This window comes from Xyrauchen texanus, chromosome 45, assembly GCF_025860055.1.
Source record: "Xyrauchen texanus isolate HMW12.3.18 chromosome 45, RBS_HiC_50CHRs, whole genome shotgun sequence".
Lineage (NCBI taxonomy): Eukaryota > Metazoa > Chordata > Actinopteri > Cypriniformes > Catostomidae > Xyrauchen > Xyrauchen texanus.
The window spans coordinates 21,302,463-21,323,975 of record NC_068320.1 but is presented as its reverse complement, the minus strand read 5'-3'; the positions used below and the strand labels follow the sequence as shown (position 1 = coordinate 21,323,975).

General features: G+C 36.7%; 2 protein-coding genes across 2 annotated transcripts in view; both read right to left on the bottom strand.

The window, feature by feature from the left end:
• The window catches only part of ttll12 (tubulin tyrosine ligase-like family, member 12), a 36,304-nt gene extending 27,786 nt beyond the window's left edge, over nt 1–8,518 (bottom strand). The window contains exons 1-4 of the mRNA XM_052119000.1: nt 8,363–8,518; nt 6,259–6,413; nt 5,667–5,865; nt 5,108–5,267 (exon numbers count right to left, since the gene is read on the bottom strand). Of these exons, the coding sequence (XP_051974960.1) occupies nt 5,108–5,267; nt 5,667–5,865; nt 6,259–6,413; nt 8,363–8,497 (649 nt within the window). The 5' untranslated portion in view covers nt 8,498–8,518. The remainder of the gene's footprint in view (nt 1–5,107; nt 5,268–5,666; nt 5,866–6,258; nt 6,414–8,362) is intronic.
• An 894-nt stretch (nt 8,519–9,412) lies between these two features.
• On the bottom strand, nt 9,413–20,533 carry LOC127637472 (patatin-like phospholipase domain-containing protein 2). The gene is made up of 9 exons (XM_052118560.1): nt 20,186–20,533; nt 16,876–17,108; nt 16,268–16,333; nt 13,125–13,334; nt 12,538–12,598; nt 12,236–12,439; nt 11,983–12,115; nt 10,432–10,539; nt 9,413–10,306 (listed from the first exon to the last, which is right to left on the bottom strand). The coding sequence occupies exons 1-9, from the start codon at nt 20,370–20,372 to the stop codon at nt 10,054–10,056; spliced, it is 1,455 nt and encodes a 484-aa protein (XP_051974520.1). The 5' UTR covers nt 20,373–20,533; the 3' UTR covers nt 9,413–10,053.
• Between the last annotated feature and the right edge of the window lie 980 nt (nt 20,534–21,513).

Here is a 21,513-nt window from a genome sequence, read left to right as displayed (position 1 = left end):
GCGAAAAGTGCAAATCAATCCCAGAACAACAGCAAAGGAAATTGTGAAGATGCTGGAGGAAACAGGTAGACAAGTATCTATTTCCACAGTAAAACAAGTCCTATATCGACATAACCCGAAAGGCTGCTCAGCAAGGAAGAAGCCACTGCTCCAAAACAGCCATAAAAAACCCAGACTACAGATTGCAAGTGTACATGGGGAAATATGTCCTCTGGTCTGATGAAACAAAAATGTAAATGTTTGGCCACAATGACCATTGTTATGTTATGAGGAAAAAGGGTGAGGCTTGCAAGCTGAAGAACACCATCCCGATCGTGAAGCATGGGGGGTGGGAAGCATCATGTCGTGGGGGAGCTTTGCTGCAGGAGGGACTGGTGCACTTTACAAAATAGATGGCATCATGAGGAAGGAAAATTATATGGATATATTGAAGCAACATGTCAAGACATCAGCCAGGAAGTCTTCCAAATGGACAATGACCCAAAGTATACCTCCAAAGTTGTGGCAAAATGGCTTAAGGACAACAAAGTCAAGGTATTAGAGTGGCCATCATAAAGCCCTGACCTCAATCTGATAGACAATTTGTGGACAGAACTGAAAAAGCATCTGCGAACAAAGAGGCCTACAAACCTGACTCAGTTACACCAGCTCTGTTACACCAGGCCAAAATTCCAGCATCTTATTGTGAGAAGCTTGTGGAAGGCTACCAAAAATGTTAAGTAAAACAATTTAAAGGCATGCCAACCAAATACTAACAAATTGTATGTAAACTTCTGATCCACTCGATATGTGATGAAATAAATAATTCGCTCTACTATTCTTCTGACATTTCCAGGTGGTGGAGGACGAATCTCAGTTGACTCCACGTCTGAGGTCGTCAATCTGCGCATCTTATCACGTGGCTTGTTGAGCGCATTACCGGAGACCTAGTGCGTGTGGAGGCTCACGCTATTCTCTGCGGCATCCACGCACAACTCACCACGAAGCCCACAGAGAGCGAGAACCACATTATAGCAACCACGAGGAGGTTAACCCAACGTGACTCTACCCACTACTCTACAACCGGGCCAATTGGTTGCTTAGGAAGCCTGATTTGGTTGCTTAGGAAGCCTGATTGGAGTCACTCAGCAGGCCCTGGATTGAACTTGCAACTCCAGTTGTGGTAGTCAGCATCTTTAATTGCTGAGCTAACCAGGCCCCCCAACATTTCACATTCTTAAAATAAATTAGTGATCCTAACTGACATAAGACAGCGAGTGTATGTCAAGGTGTATGTAAACTTCTGACTTCAACTGTAATTGATTTTATAATAGGTGTGTTTGACTTAGGTGCTGCACACACACTGATCGGTGTCTGTTGTTGTGGCAAAAAATTATTAACCAACCATTATCACTGCGTAAGAGACACTCTGAATCAAACAGTCTTTTAAAAGAATTTATTCTTGCAAGAAGGACCCAGTCATTACACAGGAATTATTCTGTGCCATGAGTGAGACGAATCAGGAAGGGCTGGGCTCTTTTTATACCTCTTTCCCCAAGGTCTCTAACAGAAGCAGATCTTCCACCCACTACATTCCTTAGATACAGGGACTAGGCTACTAGCCCTGATTTACTACTAACTAGCCCATACATACCCCCTGTACTAAATGACCTCTGACCTGAAGAGGGCAGAGGACCCCACTCAGCCTTTCCCGAAGAGTCTCGGTTCTGCTTTTCAGTCGTAAATACGGTCTCGGTTCAGACATACATTTTTCATCCTCCTCTCCCTCTCCAGATGAGAAGACCATGTGGCATTCCTTTGCAATGACTATTACTGACCAACTAACATTTCTACAACACTGTCTAGAAGTAAAACATATCGGTTTAAAAATGTTTATGAATTACTGTGGTATGACATGCAACATAAGTGTTAGCTTATTCAAATAATCACTTCATCACAATCTGTTTGAAACAGTAAAATTTATTTCAAAGATTCAATGCTATAAACTTTGAAAGCTTTGGCAAATCTAATAAAAAAAACAAATAGTTTTTGACTAGTTCTTCCTCACAGGTGCTCATTATAGCAGCCTGGTAACTTCTAAACAAAATGTTGTTACCTGATGAATTCATAAAAACCTGTGCACTCCAGTCTCACAAGAGTTGCATTGCAGCCAAGACAATTAGAATGGATTTTCCGCCAGCTCGTGCCATTTTTGCTTTGCATAATGCTTGCTATGAATGGTCTATGATTATTCCATAGGCAAGCTGTCTGAGACTGTTTGTTTTGCAAGTACAACAGAAGAGATTGCAAACTAATCAATCCCACGTCCATAACACATGTAGAATTAATGATATACTTTTACAGCTATTGATATTCATGTTACGATACATTATAATATGTACACAAAGAATATGCTTTTATTCCTCGTTTTTAATAAACACTAATACAATATGATTTTTTTTTTTTAAATATATATTTTTTTATTAACATTTGGTAAGGCTGCCAAAAGGTTGTCTACAGCCAAAAGGCTCTGTGAGAGCCAACGTCATAAAACTCACACAGAAATGCATCTCCACCTAAGACAACACACCCTACTGATTAAGGACCATAAAATGCTAATTTCACCCACACCTGCCCCCTTTCTCACCTCAGGTCACAGAGTCACCTAAAACTAAGTTATGACTTATCCTGTTCTGTAATGTAAAAGTTTTTCTGATCATTCATGTTTGGCATCATTAAAGAGGTCTCAGTAAAACTGGTAAAACAGTCTCATTCCCTTTCAGCAAAGTCAAATCACAAGTAAGATTTAAGAACTTAGTAAAATACTGCATTCTATCAGGACATGCCCCTCCCAGATCTCTCACAGAGACCAGATGCTGTATGCAGATTAGATGCATTCTTTGTAAACATCAAACGACCTACTCAATCACAAGTTTCAAATGTCTACCTTCAAACCCCTAAATTGTAAACCAAATCCTGAATAACTTCAAACACACACATCTGAAATAGCAATAGAATTGTTTGGAATTTAAGAAGAGATGCCAAAGAAATCAGGGAGTCTATAGTCATATCCCGCACAATTGGTATGTTTTTTTGACTGGTCTTATTTTTAGGAATGTTTGTTTATTCTGATCATGTGTGAAGTTGGCTTTGATTGATTTTTGTAACTTACGTTTTAAATCCTACCTGGCAAATAATAATTACTTTATTTATTCTGAATTCCTCTGAAATCATTTATCACCGGTAGATTTGAGGGAAGCCTTTTGTTACCACAAACTTATGTCAAGAATAATGACCATTACTGGAGTTTATGAATAGGAGAAAGCCACATAAGACTACCAGTCACTGCTTATCACCATCATAGCCATATGAGCAAGCAGTAGGTCGGCCGAACGAGATGATATTAGTAAACCCTGCAACCGCTGACAATTTTGTGTCTGTGAGATCGATGTACTTAATTGGCCGGCATATGACTTTGAGCGACAATCAGGACCCGAATGAAAGCATAATGAATGTTAGAACAATTCAGAGTAATCAATAACATAAAATATTAAATTAAAAGAATTATCAGAAATCAATTAGATCTTCAATTTGAATTGAACCTCTAATTTAGATTTGAGTCAGATTAATATAAAATTGGAGTCAGATAAAATGAATAAGAGTCAATGATAAAGTTCAAATTAATAATTTTGTTTGCTTCAGCGCTCAGAAAAGACAGAACAATTAATTAATTTTTCAATTAATTTTCACATCAACCATCAGAATTAGGACAAATAAGATCTCAGTGATTTTGACCGTGGCATGATTGTTGGTGGCAGATGGGCTGGTTTGTGTATTTCTGTAACTGCTGATCTCCTGTGATTTTCACACACAACAGTCTCTAGAATTTACTCTGAATGGCACCAAAAACAAAAAACATCCAGTGAGTGGCTGTTCTGTGGATGGAAACGCCTTGTTGATAAGACAGGGTCAACAGAGAATGGCCAGACTGTTTCAAACTGAAAGTCTACAGTAACTCAAGATAACTGCTCTGTACAATTGTGGTGAGAAGAATATAATTTCAGAATGCCATTGCCGCTGTTTTGGCAGCACAAGGGGGATCTATACAATATTAGGCAGGTGGCTTTAATGTTGTGGCTGATCGTATGGTAGAAAAATCCTTTATGAGTAAGATAATGTATGTTTGATAATGTATGTTTGACATAATATCTCTTGTATTCTCTTTTATGTTTGATAATGTGTTAATGTTGCAGTACATGCTCAAACAAGGTCACCCCAAGTGAAAAGTGCTGATGTATGTAAAAGTTGATGGCATTACTAGGAGAATGATGTGTGTGAAAGAGTCTCTTGTTGTGTGAAAAATCCCATGTACTAATGCATTTAAGTAGATATGTATGTAACTAGGATATGTATGTTTTTGCTGACATATGTTCTTTTATGCATAATGTATGTCTTTGTCTTTTTTTAAAAAATAGAGAGATGGGGAATTTTCCACCAATAATTACCTAAAGTGAGAATTAAAACATATTGGTGGCGAGGGAAAGAGACAAGGGCAATAATCCCATTGGTCAGAGATAGTGGGTAAAAGATAAAAAAAGGTATATAACTGAGAACTTAGGAGGATAATGTCAGGACAGGCAGCTGGCTGAACTCATGTTTGTTGGTCTTCAATAAACTACAACTTTGGCATCTGGAACTCAAGACTCTGAGAGTTTTCTTACAACTTAGAGAGATTCATCGCGATATTCCACGACAATCGGTGTATATTTCAATTCTTTTTACTTTTTGTACCTACCTAACTTAGAGCTCTGTGTATTCTACATGCATCATCAATCATTATTGATGTAAATAGTCACATACTTGTAAATTATATTTACGTTTTACTAATTACCTTTTAATATGGGAGAGACAATAAATCAGTCATCTGAACTTTAGCTTTGGTTAAAGTTAACTTTATATTGTACGTTTAACCTATTTTTTCACAAAAATTAGTTGAGATCAAAGGATAACCCCCAACCCCCAACCCCCACGGACTTTACATCAGGTGTTGATGACACCTGATGTAAATCACCTGACACCTGATGTAAATCAAAAAGCTAAATGTGTTTTTTCCTGTGTGTGTTTATACCTCCATTCTCAAGGTCTTGCAGTGGCCACAGCACAGAGTAAGCAATCTGTTGAGGTGCATAGAACAGAGGAGCCATACAGCAGGTGGGCTGGGAGGAGTGTTGGACCCGAGAACCAAATTCATCCATAATGTACCACACAGGCACTTTCTCTTCTGCAGACTGCAACATACATACATCATCATCATCAATGTCAAATCAAAATTCAGCAGCAACATAGTGTCTCACAAGTAGATTGGTAGATTAAAGGAAAAGTTCACCCCCCAAAAAAAATATAATAATGTCTCTTTTAACTCCTACCTAATGTTGTTCCAAACCTGTATGACTTCCATCCATAAGACACAAAAGATGTTAGGCAGAATGACCACCTCAGTCACCATTCAGTTTCATTGCATGAAAGAAAAATGACAGAGACCACCATACTACCTAACATCTCGTTTTGTGTTACACGGAACATAGAAAGTCATACAGGTTTGGAATAACATGAGGGTGAGTAAATTATAGCAGACCTCATCATTTTAGCTGAACTATCCATTTAATAGAATTGTCCCCTTCTCTTACCCCTTGGGAAAGTTGATAGGTTTGGTTGTATTTCCACATGTTGTCTAGAACCAGCTCCACGATGTCTGGATCAGGGGCCTCTCCATGGAACGGCAGACCCATCAGACTGGCCATCCGGATCAACAGCCCGGGATTATCCAACAGCTGCTGTCGGGCACTTTCTGCTCTGTACGTCCAGGCGTGATCTACAAGAAATACACTTCAAATGAAAAGAGAGAGAGAAAAATAAAATATTTTCAAAATGTATTACAAAATCAGTTTGCTCAATAGCCTTCATGACAGAAATCTACAATTAGTAGAACAAAATAAAAACATGTTTTTGGACATGTACTATGGTAGTGGCATGTTTTTAAATCATCTCCACTGTGTTCCACAGAAGAAAGTCATATGGTCTGGAACAACATGAGAGTGAGTATATAAAGATAGAATTTTCATTTTTGGGGCAACTATTCCTTTCATGTCTTTCTGTGGGAGTATTCCTTAAAAATATCTGCTCAACTATTAGGATGGCCTAGATTCATTCTCCCTGGAAAACAGTCAAAAGCAACTCGCACATATGCCTGCCAGCAAACTGACTCACTGCTGTCCTCACCTGGTGGGATCAGCAGCCTGCAGGCCACTTTCTGTAGTGACGATCACTTTATAAGAAATCTCATCTCCAGTATTGGTTCTCTGTTCATCCTCCTCATCCTGCTCTCCCTCTTTTTCCACATGCATGATCCCAAACACCTCACCAGCATCAAATACCTTAAAGGAAAAGAAAATAAATTAATTTGGTTGATAATACTTAGTTAGCTTACATACAATGGCCCAATAATTATTTGAGCCACTTAAAAATGTAATTGCATTAGATACCAAAACATCAAGCAAAACTGATATTGTATGGCGGAATCATAAAAAATTAAAAATAAATTAAAAAAAAGTTTAGTTCTTCTATCAGTGCTGTTGCATTGTTATGCATTAGACTTGGGGCTCCCAAGAAATATGAGGGGGGTAATTCTAGACATAGCATCTTAAACCTTGATTGATAGTCTAGGTCTGGAGTCTGAGATTTAATGTAAACCACTAGAGGCCAGGTGGCATAGGCCCAAATATATCAGTAGTCTTAAACTAATAGTGTTTTGTTCGTAAACTAATCATGTTTTTAAACAAATGTTTTAAATGAACAAATCGTTCTTGTTCAATCTATTGTTTCGGTGGTGTATGACTCTGTTTAGAACAAATCAGTTGAGTCAATAAGATGCATCCAAACCACACACTTCTGCACTAATCTTCGTAATTTTGTAGTTTAAGTAGTATGAGTAGTACATTAACACTGAAAATGCAACAAAAAGAACTGTACAACGAGTACCCAGAAAATGTACTTTCATCCTCCAAAACGGAGTGTGGAATATTGAACTGTTTCCACCCAAAAGCAGTTTAGGCAGCGATCTGAGGCTTCTTCGCCATTCACTTACATTCAAACAGCTCTCAATGACCATTCCATCATGGCGCAGCGGTTCACGTATTCGAACCAGCCAAATCTACGTATGTATACCTATACTTCATGACCTCAGTGCTCGCGGCTTGCAGTGCCTACTGGAATTGCCAGTTACCAGGCTGCCTTGCTGGTCTGACAAAGCAATTGTAAATAGTGGTGAATCGTGAGGTAGCAGTGCAGTACATAAAATCATGCAGATACGTATAAGTAGATGTTCACATCAACCATCAGAATGGGGGAAAAAATGTGATCTCTGTGATTTCAACCGTGGCATGATTGTTGGTGCCAGATGGGCTTGTTTGAGTATTTCTGTAACTGCTGATCTCCTGAGAATTTCACTCACAACAGTCTCTAGAAATTACTCCGAATGGTACAAAACACATTCAGTGAGCGGCAGTTCTGCCGATGTAAACGCCTTGTTGATGAGAGCGGCCAACAGAGAATGGCCAGGCTGATTCGAACTGACAAAATCTACTGTAACTCAAATAATTGCTCTGTACAATTGTGGTGTGAAGAATATCATCTCAGAAACCTATTGGCGCTGATTTGGCGACATAAAGGGGACCTACACAATATTAGACAGGTGCTTTTAACGTTTTAAAACGTTGTTTGAGTTACAAGTGTTGAACTGAGGTTGGCTAACCCAACAAACACATCACGTGTGCTTGAAACGTCACATCAGCTGTTAAATGAAGACTGCTTTTGTGCAGTAAAAAAAATAATAATTCAATTTGGAACGCTGCTACACTTTGAAATTCTTACACTACATGTCTGAGTGCATAGTGCTTATTGTAATGGCATAGTGCTTAGTGTGTCATTTGGAACACAGCACGAATGACTCGTAACATAAAAAAAACTCTAATTTGTCGCCACCGTCTGGTCTGAAATCAAAATAAACGATAACTAAAAATCCTTACCTCTGTTTTTCAAAAGCCGCAGAAGCGGATATACAGTACATAGTTTCATAATATTTCTTTCTGTGAAATGTTTGAGATAAAAAGCGTCGTAAACTTTCTGACTTTAAAATAATTGCAACTTGTTTTTATATTTTGTATATTTTAAAGAGTGGCTTAGGTAAATAATATTTTGTTGACAACATGCACAGTCAAATCAAAATAATTTACTAAACTCACTAAAGTTGAGTTACATGCAGATACAGGTACTGTCAAACTATCACAGATAGCCACAACAGCGATGATGATGGCTGCATTTCTACCTCATTTGCAAGTTTTAAATGCAGACTCTTCCAGTAAAGCGGAGGGATTCTCGCTGCCTTTAATGCAGGACTGTGTAGAGTGAGGAAGACCTTATACTCTTCATCTTCCTCTCCATTAACATTACCGTTCTCCATCTTGACTTTTCTCTCTGACAATGTGTGATGTACAGAGGAGCAGTGTGTTGTGGGTAATCGGTTTAAAGGGCCAGAGCGTCTCTTGAAATTGTCACGTACAGTACTGTCAAGTAGGACTAGTTGTATATGTATCCTAGTTCAATTCTAGTGTATGCTATTTTTTTTTTTATAATAAAGAGTATGTTTAATTGATGCTTACGTTTACAAAGCCGTCAAAGCAATGTTTATAGAAATGACACAATATAAAATAAATGCATTACACTTAAAACATTTATCACAATAACCATAGTTTCCACAAAAATGTGTTATTGTAACTTCTCTAAAATTATAAAAAATATTTGTATTATTATTTATTTATTTAAAATGTAATACATGTATTTATATAATTAAATTATTGTATTATCATTATTATTATTATTAATGTGTATTTTTCATTTTCCTTACATTTGAATCTTAAATGTGATGGTGTGATTCAATATTTATAATTAAGACATATTTCACTTATGCTTAATTAAATATTATTATTATTATAATTTTTTTGCATATGCTGAGTTATTTGTTCCAGCACATAAAATGAACAAAGTGTCTTTACAATGAAAATCTGCTTCTTTTATCACCATTGAAATGTGTCAAAATATCATATTAATTCAAAAAGAGTCTATATATTATTCAGTTTATGATGTAAATCTCCTCAGTAATGACACATGACATATTTTACCAAGAGAAGTTACAAAGATTTCACAGCCACTGGGGACTTTTATAATTTTTATCAGTACCTATTTTATTTTTCAATAAATGGCAATATTTTCTGAGAACATGCCGTTTAGTGCATGGAAAAGGGAAAAGGATGGAAAATAGACAGACTTTTTATGCATACTTTGTAAAATCAAAAAGGAAGATTCATGGGCTCACAGTCTTTATTTGATTTGATTTATTTGATTTGATGGCACATATAATAGTATTTCAAGAGTTGAAGGCTCAGAGAAGTCTTAGCACCTGATGCAATAAGTTAACTTTCCATTCTTACATTTACATTTATGCATTTGGCAGACGCTTTTATCCAAAGAGACTTACAGTGCACTTATTACAGGGACAATCCCCCCGGAGCAACCTGGAGTTAAGTGTCTTGCTCAAGGGCCCAACAGTGGCATCTTGGTGGTGCTGGTGCTTGAACCCCCGACCTTCTGGTCAGTAACCCTGAGCCTCAACCACTGAGCCACCACTGCCCCCCCTTCTTCATTCAAGTCAAAACAGAGTGACTGATCCAATAGTCCAAAGCAAATGTGATCAAATATACAGCCATACTCAAAGTAGTTTTACCAGAGAATTGACAAACACATCATTGGTTCTGAATGGAGAAGAAAGGTACATATGTAGAGTCATATCACAAGAGGAGTGCTTGACATGTCATTTACATTTACACTGAAAGCTCTGTATTCCAGAGCTTACACCAATGTAAACCCATATTTCCTATTGCCTAATTTTGCAACAAGTGTTTCAGAACTGTCCAACTGTCTTCCAGTCCTCTATATAGTTTATTAAGGCAAGGAGCCCCTTCATTGGTCCATTTGGCTCTCATGATTGTCCTGTGAGCCAAAGAAAAACCACATCTTTCTGGGGGAGGGTCTTATGCTATTTGATCTGTCCAATGGATCGATAGAGGAAGCCTCACGGAGGTTGTCTGGAAAACTCCAGTTGTAACCATCAAGGTTGCTGGCAGAAAGAGGTATGTGTCCGTTTTGCTCTATGGCAGGTGTCTGTGTATCTACTATTGGCGGTTCGCTCACACATCTTCTCAAGGGGGCGCCACTACACAATGAATGAGACAACAGAACAACCAATAGTATCAATTTAATTACAAATACTGGCATAAGGTGTCTAATTTCTTGATGGTGGGTTGGATCTTTAATAGAATGACCCCTGGGGGATCTAACCTGCTTTTCTCTGATGTCAAACCTTTCCAAGGCGGTCTGTAAAAACCTCCTGCAACCTCAGCAAGCCAGCGTACATCTGCAGGGACTTCTGGAATCCACTCCAAAAACCTTGCAAATATCAACAGCACACAGATGGAGTTAAAAACTCTACTACAAAGGTTCTGTCTGTCATGACTAAGATTTTGACACTGACCTATCTATCCAGCCATCCATATATATATATATATATATATATATATATATATATATATATATATATATATATATATATATATATATATACTGGTGGCCAAAATTTTGGAATAATGTACAGATTTGACTGTTTAGGAAGGAAATTAGTACTTTAATTCACCAAAGTGGCATTCAACTGATCACAAAGTATATTCAGGACATTACTGAGGTAAAAACAGCACCATCACTATTTAAAAAAAGTTTTTTTTTTTTTGATCAAATCTAGACAGGCTCCATTTCCAGCAGCCATCACTCCAACACCTTATCCTTGAGTAATCATGATAAATTGCTAATTTGGTACTAGAAATCACTTGCCATTATATCAAACACAGCTGAAAGCTATTTGGTTCGTTGAATGAAGCTTAGCATTGTATTTGTGTTTGCTTTTGAGTTATAAGTTATGTATAAAATAGACTGGCATGTCTTAAGGTCAATATTAGGTCAAAAATGGCAACAAAAAAAAAAAAAACAGCTTTCTCTAGAAACTGGCTATACAATGCTTGAAATTGTCAAAAAACTGTCTGAAACTGTCTTCAAAGACAAAGGACAACTGTCTCTAACAAGAACAGAAAGAGATGTGGAAGGACAGATGTACAACTGAACAAGAGGATAAGAACATCAGAGTCTCTAGTTTGAGAAATAGACGCCTCACATGTCCTCCGCTGACAGCTTCATTGAATTCTACCCGCTCAACACCAGTTTCATGTACAACAGTAAAGAGAAGACTCAGGGGTTCAGGCCTTATGGGATGAATTGCAAAGAAAAATACACTTTTGAGACAGAAAAACAAAAAGAAAAGGATTGAGTGGGAAAGAAACACAGATATTGGACAACAGATAATTGGAAAAGAGTGTTATGGATCTTAACACCATTGAGGTTTTGTGGGATCAGCTAGACTGTAAGGTGCGTGAGAAGTGCCCGACAAGACAGCCACATCTATGGCAAGTGCTACAGGAAGTGTGGCGGGAAATGTCAAGGATCTGCAAAGCTCTCATTGCTGCACGTGGAGGATGTTTTGATGAAAACACTTTGAATTAGTTTAAGTTTTTCAAATTGTAATAGTAATTTCTCACGTTATTAATGTCCTGACTATACATTGTGATCAGTTGAATGCCACTCTGGTAAATAAAAGTACCAATTTCTTTCCATAAGAACAAAATCTGTACATTATACCAAAATTTTGGCCGCAAGTGTATATATGTAATTTATCTATCTAAATTATCCATCCATCCATATACAGCATCCATCCATAAACCTAAAATAGCATATATTCTGTATGTAGTTTAGGAGGTAAATTCCATATCAATTGATGGTACTTACCTATGTGCTGCTGAGTAAACTGATTCCACTGGTAGTGTGTAAGGCATCAACATGTATGAAGCCACACGCATTGGCAGAAAACCAGTCACCTGTGCCAATAGACCATGCTTTTCTCTGCAGGCCTCACAAAAAACTGCAAACAGATGCACATATTACACTACATTGTTAACACTGTAACATTTTTATGTTTAACATAGTACATTTTCTGTCTGTAAGAGTTGAAAATATTCCAGTGAATGCATGATCATTCTACCTTTCTTAATGGGCATGGGCAGGTTGTCAACAAGCTGCTCATCCAACCACCAGTGATGCTTTTTCAAGAGGCGGAGTCTCTGCAGCACCCACTGTTTTGTGGTTTCCACGACAACTGGATTTGTATTGCCTGGGGGACAGCAGCAGGTGGGTGTGTCCTGAATCAGAGTCATGTCTGCTGTTGGACAAGCCACCTGTAGCAAATCTACATACAGACGACACCAGTTATCTTCTTAACCATAGCACACACGATTTTAGTGGATCATTTCTGAATACACACTACAACCAGATAAAGGGACTCACTGTTTTCCTGGAGAAATCGGAGGGCATCTTTATACCCACTCTGACACATCTCTGCCAGCACCTGCCAGAAACACAATAGTAAAGAAAAACCAAAAGTAGCAAGATTGCCATTTCCTGAAGTTAATGTTTTAGGTTAATGTTCAATTATAATAAGTTTATGTTTTAGGTTCTGTGTAAATTAAATGTAAATTATCTGCAAAACAAAGTTTGAATCGAGTCAGTACAAGAGGTTGGGATTAATTAATTTCAGAAATTGGTAGAGAAGAAAAATAAGTCAGAGAGAAATCAATATAGTGCTCGCCTTGATATCCCCTTGATAAATATGAAAATAAGTGATTCCAGTAAAAATGATCCAAAAGATTCAAAGATGAGGATCTATCAAAATTAGACTCCTATTCTGACAACACATGATTCGGTTTCAAGGTCTAAAGAAGCGATTCATGATTAGAGGCATTTCACAGCACATGTTTCTCAAGGGCTGATTAAAGATAGAGGTTATGTAACTGTACTTCTGTTTGTCATGCATACCACACTTAGGCACGTGAATGTGTGTGTATATGTGTGTGTGTGTGTTATGGCATTCTTACTTTTGGCTCTGGAGGGAACAGAGCTTTGCTCAGTCTGTACATGTTGTCGAGGTTGACTTGGATGCTGGTGTTGGTGAAACGCAGCTCGTGGAAGCTGGTGGAATTGTCTTTAGGACAGATGTCACTCTCTCCTGAGAATGGAGAAATGGTGATGGTGTTCTTCAGCTCTGACTGAGGCAGATTGTCACTGATACCACCATCTACATAACGCTGATGAGAGATGTTGCTCTTAGTCTCTTTGATTATGTATTAGAATGCAGAAACCCATTAGATGTAAAAGCCAGTGTAAATTGGTTTCAACATTGGTCATTTCTCTTTGTATAAATGTACAAATGAGTATGACAAATATCATGGGCATGTATCATTTTGGAAAGAGTGGAAAGTTGTAGGTTCAAATCCATTCTAAGGCGATGTGTGTGTTTATGCTTTGTCATATGTGATCTTTTGGGTTGTGGTTAATGCTGCTTCCAGCTATATTTACTATATTTAAAATGACCCAATCTTGATATCAAAAATGGAATTTCAACTAGTAACAGCCAAAATGATTGATATCTGTAACTGCATTTTCAATAGTAGAATTTCACAAAAATATTTTATTCACTCCAGTTCAAAATGCAATTCTAGATATCTATAATGAATTTCATATATCAGCTTGAAAAATAACTAAAATGATCATTTATTTTATATCAATAATTACACTGTTGCTAGTGCATATATCAGTTCCTGATATCAATGATTGAATTACAAAATGTATGTTTTGATATCTGTAAATGTATTTCAGATATCAATAAACTGAAGAGTATTAAAAAATATCCTTAAAGGCTTTCTTACTAGTTATAATAACATTTTAGATATCTGATATTAACATTGCCACAAGTGAAAACCAAATCAGAGAAATAAAGAATTTGCGTTTTTACTAGTTGCAGTTCAATTGTAGGTTTCAGAAATGGATATTTGCACTAGTAACAGTGTAATTACTTATATATAAAAATATGATTATTACTAGTAAGAAGTGCACTCCTGATTTGTGTTTTTGGATATTTTTTTTAGTAAAAAAGTGAATTACAGATATTTGTAATTGTGTTTAGAAAAGTTGTGAATGTGCAGTTACAAATAACAAAATATACAGCTTTTACTAGTTGAAATTTCATTATTGATATCATGAATCGGTGATTCTGTGAGCAGTAATAACTATTTAGTAGTAATTTCATTGCTGGAATAAAAAATGCATTTTAACTAATAACAATGTAATTGTTGATATCTATAATTCAAATCCTGTGCATAATTAAACATCAACAGAGCTTGCAATATGTCATTACCTTTTTAGCTAAGTACTACATTCATTCATGAGGGGAAATGCATTGTTTGTAATGAGCAAAGACATTTAAATCTGGCATTTGCCAGCTATTGCAAGTGGCAGTGTGGCTTAGTTCAGGGTGGGATGAGTGGTGGGGTGATCAGACCATTAGACTTGCATAACAGCTTTTATTTCTCCTTTAATAGGCCAACTTCACAGCTAAAACATTCAAAAATGTACTTATTGAACCACCATTTAATCCACTTACAGTTCAAGGCAAATGAATTAACCTGGCTTTACTTTTTCTATGCAAATTATGATTAGTAATTGGCATGTACTGTATATTAAAGAATGTATTATCAGAATAAAGTCCAGAAACATAACAAAACAATTATTCCTTTACATTAACTAGCCTAAATGATAAGCAGACTTTAGCTGTTACTGTTAAAATAATCAAATTAATATTTAGATAACTTCTGAACTGGTTGACCTTTGAGCTATTTCTATACATTGTTGACATCCCAGTCCAAAGGATGGAACACAATGTACAGAATATAGGAGGAGCGGCTCTGTGCAGACAAACAAAGTCACAATGGAACAAGAGCAAATATGATTTTGTTGGAAAGCCAATGCCTACAAATCCTCTTTAGAACAATGGCTATGTTTACATGTACACCAATAATCTGATAATTGCAATAATCAAAGTATAAGGAATAATTAAATTAAGATGTTTACATGATTTGAACCAACCAATTCAATCCAGTTTACAAACTACTTGCCATTACTCTGATTATTTGCTGAGAATTTTCATTTTAATGCTTTATTATAAATGAATATTTATTACATAAAAAAACACTTGTCTCTTTAAATACAGCTTGTCATAGGGAAAATTTGTCAGTCAGTTTGTGAGTCTCTTTGAACGATTTAATAAAAGAACCACTTCATAAGAGTCATTTTCGACTAGACTGGATGCACTGTCTGTTTTGATTCACTAAAAAGAATCGGTTCATAAGAGTCATTTATTTGTCAGAGTACATTAGTTGCTCTGATGAACTGATACTTTTTAGTGAATCAAAACAGTCAGAGTCATTTGTGTGTAAATCGGAATACATGCGATGAATGTTGTTGTGTTTGGCCTGAGAGCACAAACTCATTTCAAAGACGTGTTTCCTTCCTATTATTTTGTGGCATATGGTTTTTTATCTCCCCAACATTCAATTCAGACTGCAAACGGACATTCACAACTCGGGAAAAGATGTTTTCTTTTGCCGTGGGGCTATAGATGGAAGAGCACAACTGCTGGAAAACGGTGCATTGAACTGATGTTTTACATGAAGCCGAAAAGTGCAGCTTTTTCTTTTTCACAATGTTTTCGAACCTGTGCTTGAGAGTAACATCATCTGTCTGCAGCACGGATGCAGGCGCACTTTGTTCAGAGTGGAAGAAATATGATTAAAGCATTTACATGCCAGTATAAAGCAATTAAATTAGGAGTACTCCACATATTGTATCTTATTGCGATTATAATTACTCTGATTATAAGCATAATCTCAATATCATAATCACAATATTCTGTTTAAATGAGCTACAGTTTAATCACACTATAATCGCATTATGAGGGTGCATGTAAACGTAGCCATTGCATATTTCTTTCTCTTATTTGGGCCAATGTTTGTTCAGTGTGCCCAAGTGACTGAATTCTTTGAGGCAAGTGTATTGAACTCTGGTAGCAATGTCCTAATTCTTCCATGAAATGAATCCAACTTTCCAGCAGTCACCTCATAGAATGCCTTGGCTCTCCAAAGTAAAAAATTACATCACTGTTGTTTTGAACTTTAACACTCACCACACCACAGAAGGCAGGAGGGATTAAACCACAATAGACAGGAATGAAACAGCTACAAACAAGTGCCTGAGAACATGAGAAAAATAGAAAGGGAGTTATAAGACAAATAGAAAGTCAGTTTAGTTTTAAATTGCAATATTTGCCTTGCCATAATTATAATGCCGGCCCAGACTGAATCTGTCAGATTGACACATTCTGATAATTTCGAGGGAATGGACTTAAAAATGGTAAAATGTGTTCAACAGAGCTGAGATAGTGAACTGTTATTGATAGCTGACAGAATAATCAAATTAGTCAAAATATTGAATAAACAAACATCAAGGGGGATTTGTGAACAGGCGTTCTAATCCTTCAGGATGCTATGGCACTGATTTCACCTGGTTATGATTGGCAATTCTGGTGAATACTATGTCATATAATGACATAATTTCTTAATGAGCTTTATCTAGAGAAGGAATTAAGATAAAGGTATATAAAATGTGGGTTATCTCCCACATAATTGAGTAAGTTGCTGCCACCTAGTTTTCATGATAGAATGTCCCGCCATCTTAGCATGCCGACAGACAATCAAATTACGAGCTCTGTTTCTCTGGTAACGTGATCCTTACCTGGATGAGCTCATCTTTGGAGCTAAAGTCTGAAACCAGAACATTCTGTCCATCCATGACTCGTGTGAGGGATACACACAGTCGGCCTGAAGCTAGTGTGTGTGCATTGGAAGGGAGGTCACGATACAGGCCTCCACGTAACACCTTGACCAGGTTGAATGTTGGGTGCAAAGGGCCCAGATTACGCTTCCGTGCCTCTTTGGCAACTTCAATGACATCCTCACAACATTTCTCTACATCAAAACACAGTACATAGAAATGGACATTAAACAAAGAATGAATTAAGCAATCGTGAATGGGTGAAAAAAACAACTGTAATTGTAATACAGATATTTTGATTATTACTTTGAGCAATTCACAAACTCACACACATAAACTCTGAATGTAATAAAGCAAAGGTTGATTAGTGTCTGATTCACCATGCCCTGTTTAGATATAAACCGAAAGTGAAAGAATCCAAATATGCAATCATGCAAATCATCAGTCATATGACAGTCTGAAACTCAATTTATTTTACCTAATTTACCTTATTTAATTGTGAATTCTTTGCTGTACCTTCTAAATAGCGGGTTTAATCTTTAAAAACCCAGGAACCCACAATATATAAAAAGCTAGATTTTCTCTGTAACACTTTATAATGTCTTTTATTGATAACATTATTATTACTATTAGCATTATTATATAATGATCATCTATTAGGCCTTAATGTGCATGCAAATAATTAGAAATATCATGAAACTTCAATACATATATGTGCATTTATATATATATATATATATATACAGTGAGGAAAATAAGTATTTGAACACCCTGCTATTTTGCAAGTTCTCCCACTTAGAAATCATGGAGGGGTCTGAAATTGTCATCGTAGGTGCATGTCCACTGTGAGAGACATAATCTAAAAAAAATCCAGAAATCACAATGTATGATTTTTTAACTATTTATTTGTATGATACAGCTGCAAATAAGTATTTGAACACCTGAGAAAATCAATGTTAATATTTGGTACAGTAGCCTTTGTTTGCAATTACAGAGGTCAAACGTTTCCTGTAGTTTTTCACCAGGTTTGCACACACTGCAGGAGGGATTTTGGCACACTCCTCCACACAGATCTTCTCTAGATCAGTCAGGTTTCTGGGCTGTCGCTGAGAAACACGGAGTTTGAGCTCCCTCCAAAGATTCTCTATTGGGTTTAGGTCTGGAGACTGGCTAGGCCACGCCAGAACCTTGATATGCTTCTTACAGAGCCACTCCTTGGTTATCCTGGGTGTGTGCTTCGGGTCATTGTCATGTTGGAAGACCCAGCCTAGACCCATCTTCAATGCTCTAACTGAGGGAAGGAGGTTGTTCCCCAAAATCTCGCAATACATGGCCCCGGTCATCCTCTCCTTAATACAGTGCAGTCGTCCTGTCCCATGTGCAGAAAAACACCCCCAAAGCATGATGCTACCACCCCCATGCTTCACAGTAGGGATGGTGTTCTTGGGATGGTACTCATCATTCTTCTTCCTCCAAACACGGTTAGTGGAATTATGACCAAAAAGTTCTATTTTGGTCTCATCTGACTACATGACTTTCTCCCATGACTCCTCTGGATCATCCAAATGGTCATTGGCAAACTTAAGACGGGCCTTGACATGTGCTGGTTTAAGCAGGGGAACCTTCCGTGCCATGCATGATTTCAAACCGTGACGTCTTAGTGTATTACCAACAGTAATCTTGGAAACGGTGGTCCCAGCTCTTTTCAGGTCATTGACCAGCTCCTCCCGTGTAGTTCTGGGCTGATTTCTCACCTTTCTTAGGATCATTGAGACCCCACGAGGTGAGATCTTGCATGGAGCCCCAGTCCGAGGGAGATTGACAGTCATGTTTAGCTTCTTCCATTTTCTAATGATTGCTCCAACAGTGGACCTTTTTTCACCAAGCTGCTTGGCAATTTCCCCGTAGCCCTTTCCAGCCTTGTGGAGGTGTACAATTTTGTCTCTAGTGTCTTTGGACAGCTCTTTGGTCTTGGCCATGTTAGTAGTTGGATTCTTACTGATTGTATGGGGTGGACAGGTGTCTTTATGACCTCAAACAGGTGCATCTAATTTAGGATAATAAATGGAGTGGAGGTGGACATTTTAAAGGCAGACTAACAGGTCTTTGAGGGTCAGAATTCTAGCTGATAGACAGGTGTTCAAATACTTATTTGCAGCTGTATCATACAAATAAATAGTTAAAAAATCATACATTGTGATTTCTGGATTTTTTTTTTAGATTATGTCTCTCACAGTGGACATGCACCTACGATGACAATTTCAGACCCCTCCATGATTTCCAAGTGGGAGAACTTACAAAATAGCAGGGTGTTCAAATACTTATTTTCCTCACTGTATATATATATATATATATATATATATATATATATATGTTCATTAAACTATTAATCAGTTAAGCATTATATAATGTTTTTTTAATGACTAATTAATTTACTTCTTAAAGTGAAACCTAAATTCTCAATGGAAATATTTATACATTTAAAAAAAAATTTTAATAGGCTATTATGTTATTAAATGCAATATAAAATGTTGTATATGCATAAGATATAATGAATAAACAATAAAAAATATAAATACATTTTTATATCATTTAATAATCGATATTTTGATAATGTTAATTCATATAAATAAATTGTTCATTGTTAGTTCACAGTGCATTAACTAATGTTAACATATACAACTTTTGATTTAAAAAAAAACTATTACTGTACGTTGAAACTAACATTAACCAAGATTAACAAATACTGTAAAAGTATTGTTTATTGTTAGTTCATGTTAACCTATGTTTTTCACTAATGTAAACAAATGGAACCTTATTATAAAGTGTTATATCTATATCTATATCTATCTATCTATCTATATATATAGTTTGAAAGAAAGTCTGATATATCTCACAAATAGGAAGGAGGACACTGCTACAGGCTGGAAAAAGATTTAAGTTTGATACTTTGTCACTAAACTGACACTTTCATCCAAAGTTTTTATCCCACTGTTAATAGTTAAAATACTTCAGGGTATGTGCATTGTTGGTATTTTTGTTACCATAGATCTTTAACCAACAACCTAAACTTGATTATTGTTGTCTTCAGTAGTTCTTTTTTTCCTCTTATTGGCAGCGAAATCACAATCAGCATACTGTAAATTACACAAGAATTTACTTAATTTGGCTGTGCATCATAGAGTAAATTAATCTCGAAGAGCTCCACAAACAAAATGTCTATGTAGGCAGCATACTAGGTTTTAAAACAGCCTTGGAGAGACCTGCATACCTAAACATGCCTCAGTAGTGAGCACAGAGGCAGTGAGGGCCCCTGCGGAGGCTCCGTAGATCTTAGTGGCTCCACGGACCAGATAAGGCGCTTGCTCCAGAAGACAGCTCGCAACGCCTATGTGATAAATCCCCAAAAATCCGCATCCAGCGAACGAGAGATTCCACTCGCCCTTTAAATCAAACATGACTGTCAAATATAGGTGCTGAAATATCAGGACGTTATAATAAATCGGTTTGTACTAATATCATGTCTTCTACTGGTCTTCACGTCCGAGTTTTTAACAGTGTTTGATGATGGTCTCAGAGCGCAGAAGGAAAAGTGCTGTTGTTGTGAGTTTCGGTCTTGAGTTAGTCCGTCTGACAGCATTAGAGCCAATAGAAAACATGCGGCGGCCCCAGAGAAAAAAACAGGTGGAATGGCAATCACCATTAAACGGGAGTCCAATAAGTGGGGAAAACCACCACGGAAGATATTTAAAATTGGTCTTTATTTGGTCATTGTAAATTCGTCATAAAAATACCTTTTCTAATTTAACTCTTCACTGTGTATTTTAAATTCGATGTATATTTGCATTTTCTCAGTTTATTTAATCAGGTATAAATGATTGCATAAGAACGCTGCCTGAAGCGTTGCATAAACGACATCATCACGTGTTTCATGTTCCTTTTCTCAACGCTGCTCTGGATGGTCAAATCATAGAAGTTTGTGATTACAGATTTAAAGAACAATTTCATAAAGATACATGAAGCGGATTGACATTTGAATATAATTTTATAATCTTTTGGATGAATGGCTTTAAAAATGTATACGTTTTAATGTACAAATGCCTCCAGTAAGAAAAATTAAAGCCTCTGAGCTTTAAGCATTAAGCTCAATGGAGGATTTGGCTTTCTGAGCCGCCATGCGCCCCCTGGAGGAAATATATAATAGTCTGCGCCATGAAAGCGATTCATTAGTCAGTTTATTACAGTATTTATGAGGTTGCACTTTAAAATAAATTTCATTATTTATTTATTTTTTTGCATTAGGGTATGCTTAAAAACATAAATATTATGGCAGTAGCTACATAGACATTGGATTGTAGTCTACATAATGTTTGATTTTTAGGCCTAATGAAAGTTATTATAAAGGATGATATCATGGTCATTCATTATTTAGCAGACAAACATAAAGATAAAGTTTAAATTAATAAGCATGTACTTCATTCATGGCAGCTCGTTAATCTTTTTTCCGTCAGTTAAGCGAGTGCAAAATGAACAAAATAACGTTTTGAAAAGTTAGAGCTTAATTACTTTATTATGACCGAGTTGTTAAAGGAATATTCC

What these genes read in the sequence shown, in the direction of transcription:
- LOC127637472 (XM_052118560.1), bottom strand. Translation starts at nt 20,372, where the DNA reads ATGTTTGATTTAAAGGGCGAGTGGAATCTCTCGTTCGCTGGATGCGGA. An exon ending in CCAAAGATGAGCTCATCCAG is followed by an intron (nt 16,334 to 16,875) that starts GTAAGGATCACG and finishes TCATGTTCTCAG; the next exon opens with GCACTTGTTTGTAGCTGTTT. An exon ending in CTCCTGCCTTCTGTGGTGTG is followed by an intron (nt 13,335 to 16,267) that starts GTGAGTGTTAAA and finishes ATCTCTCATCAG; the next exon opens with CGTTATGTAGATGGTGGTAT.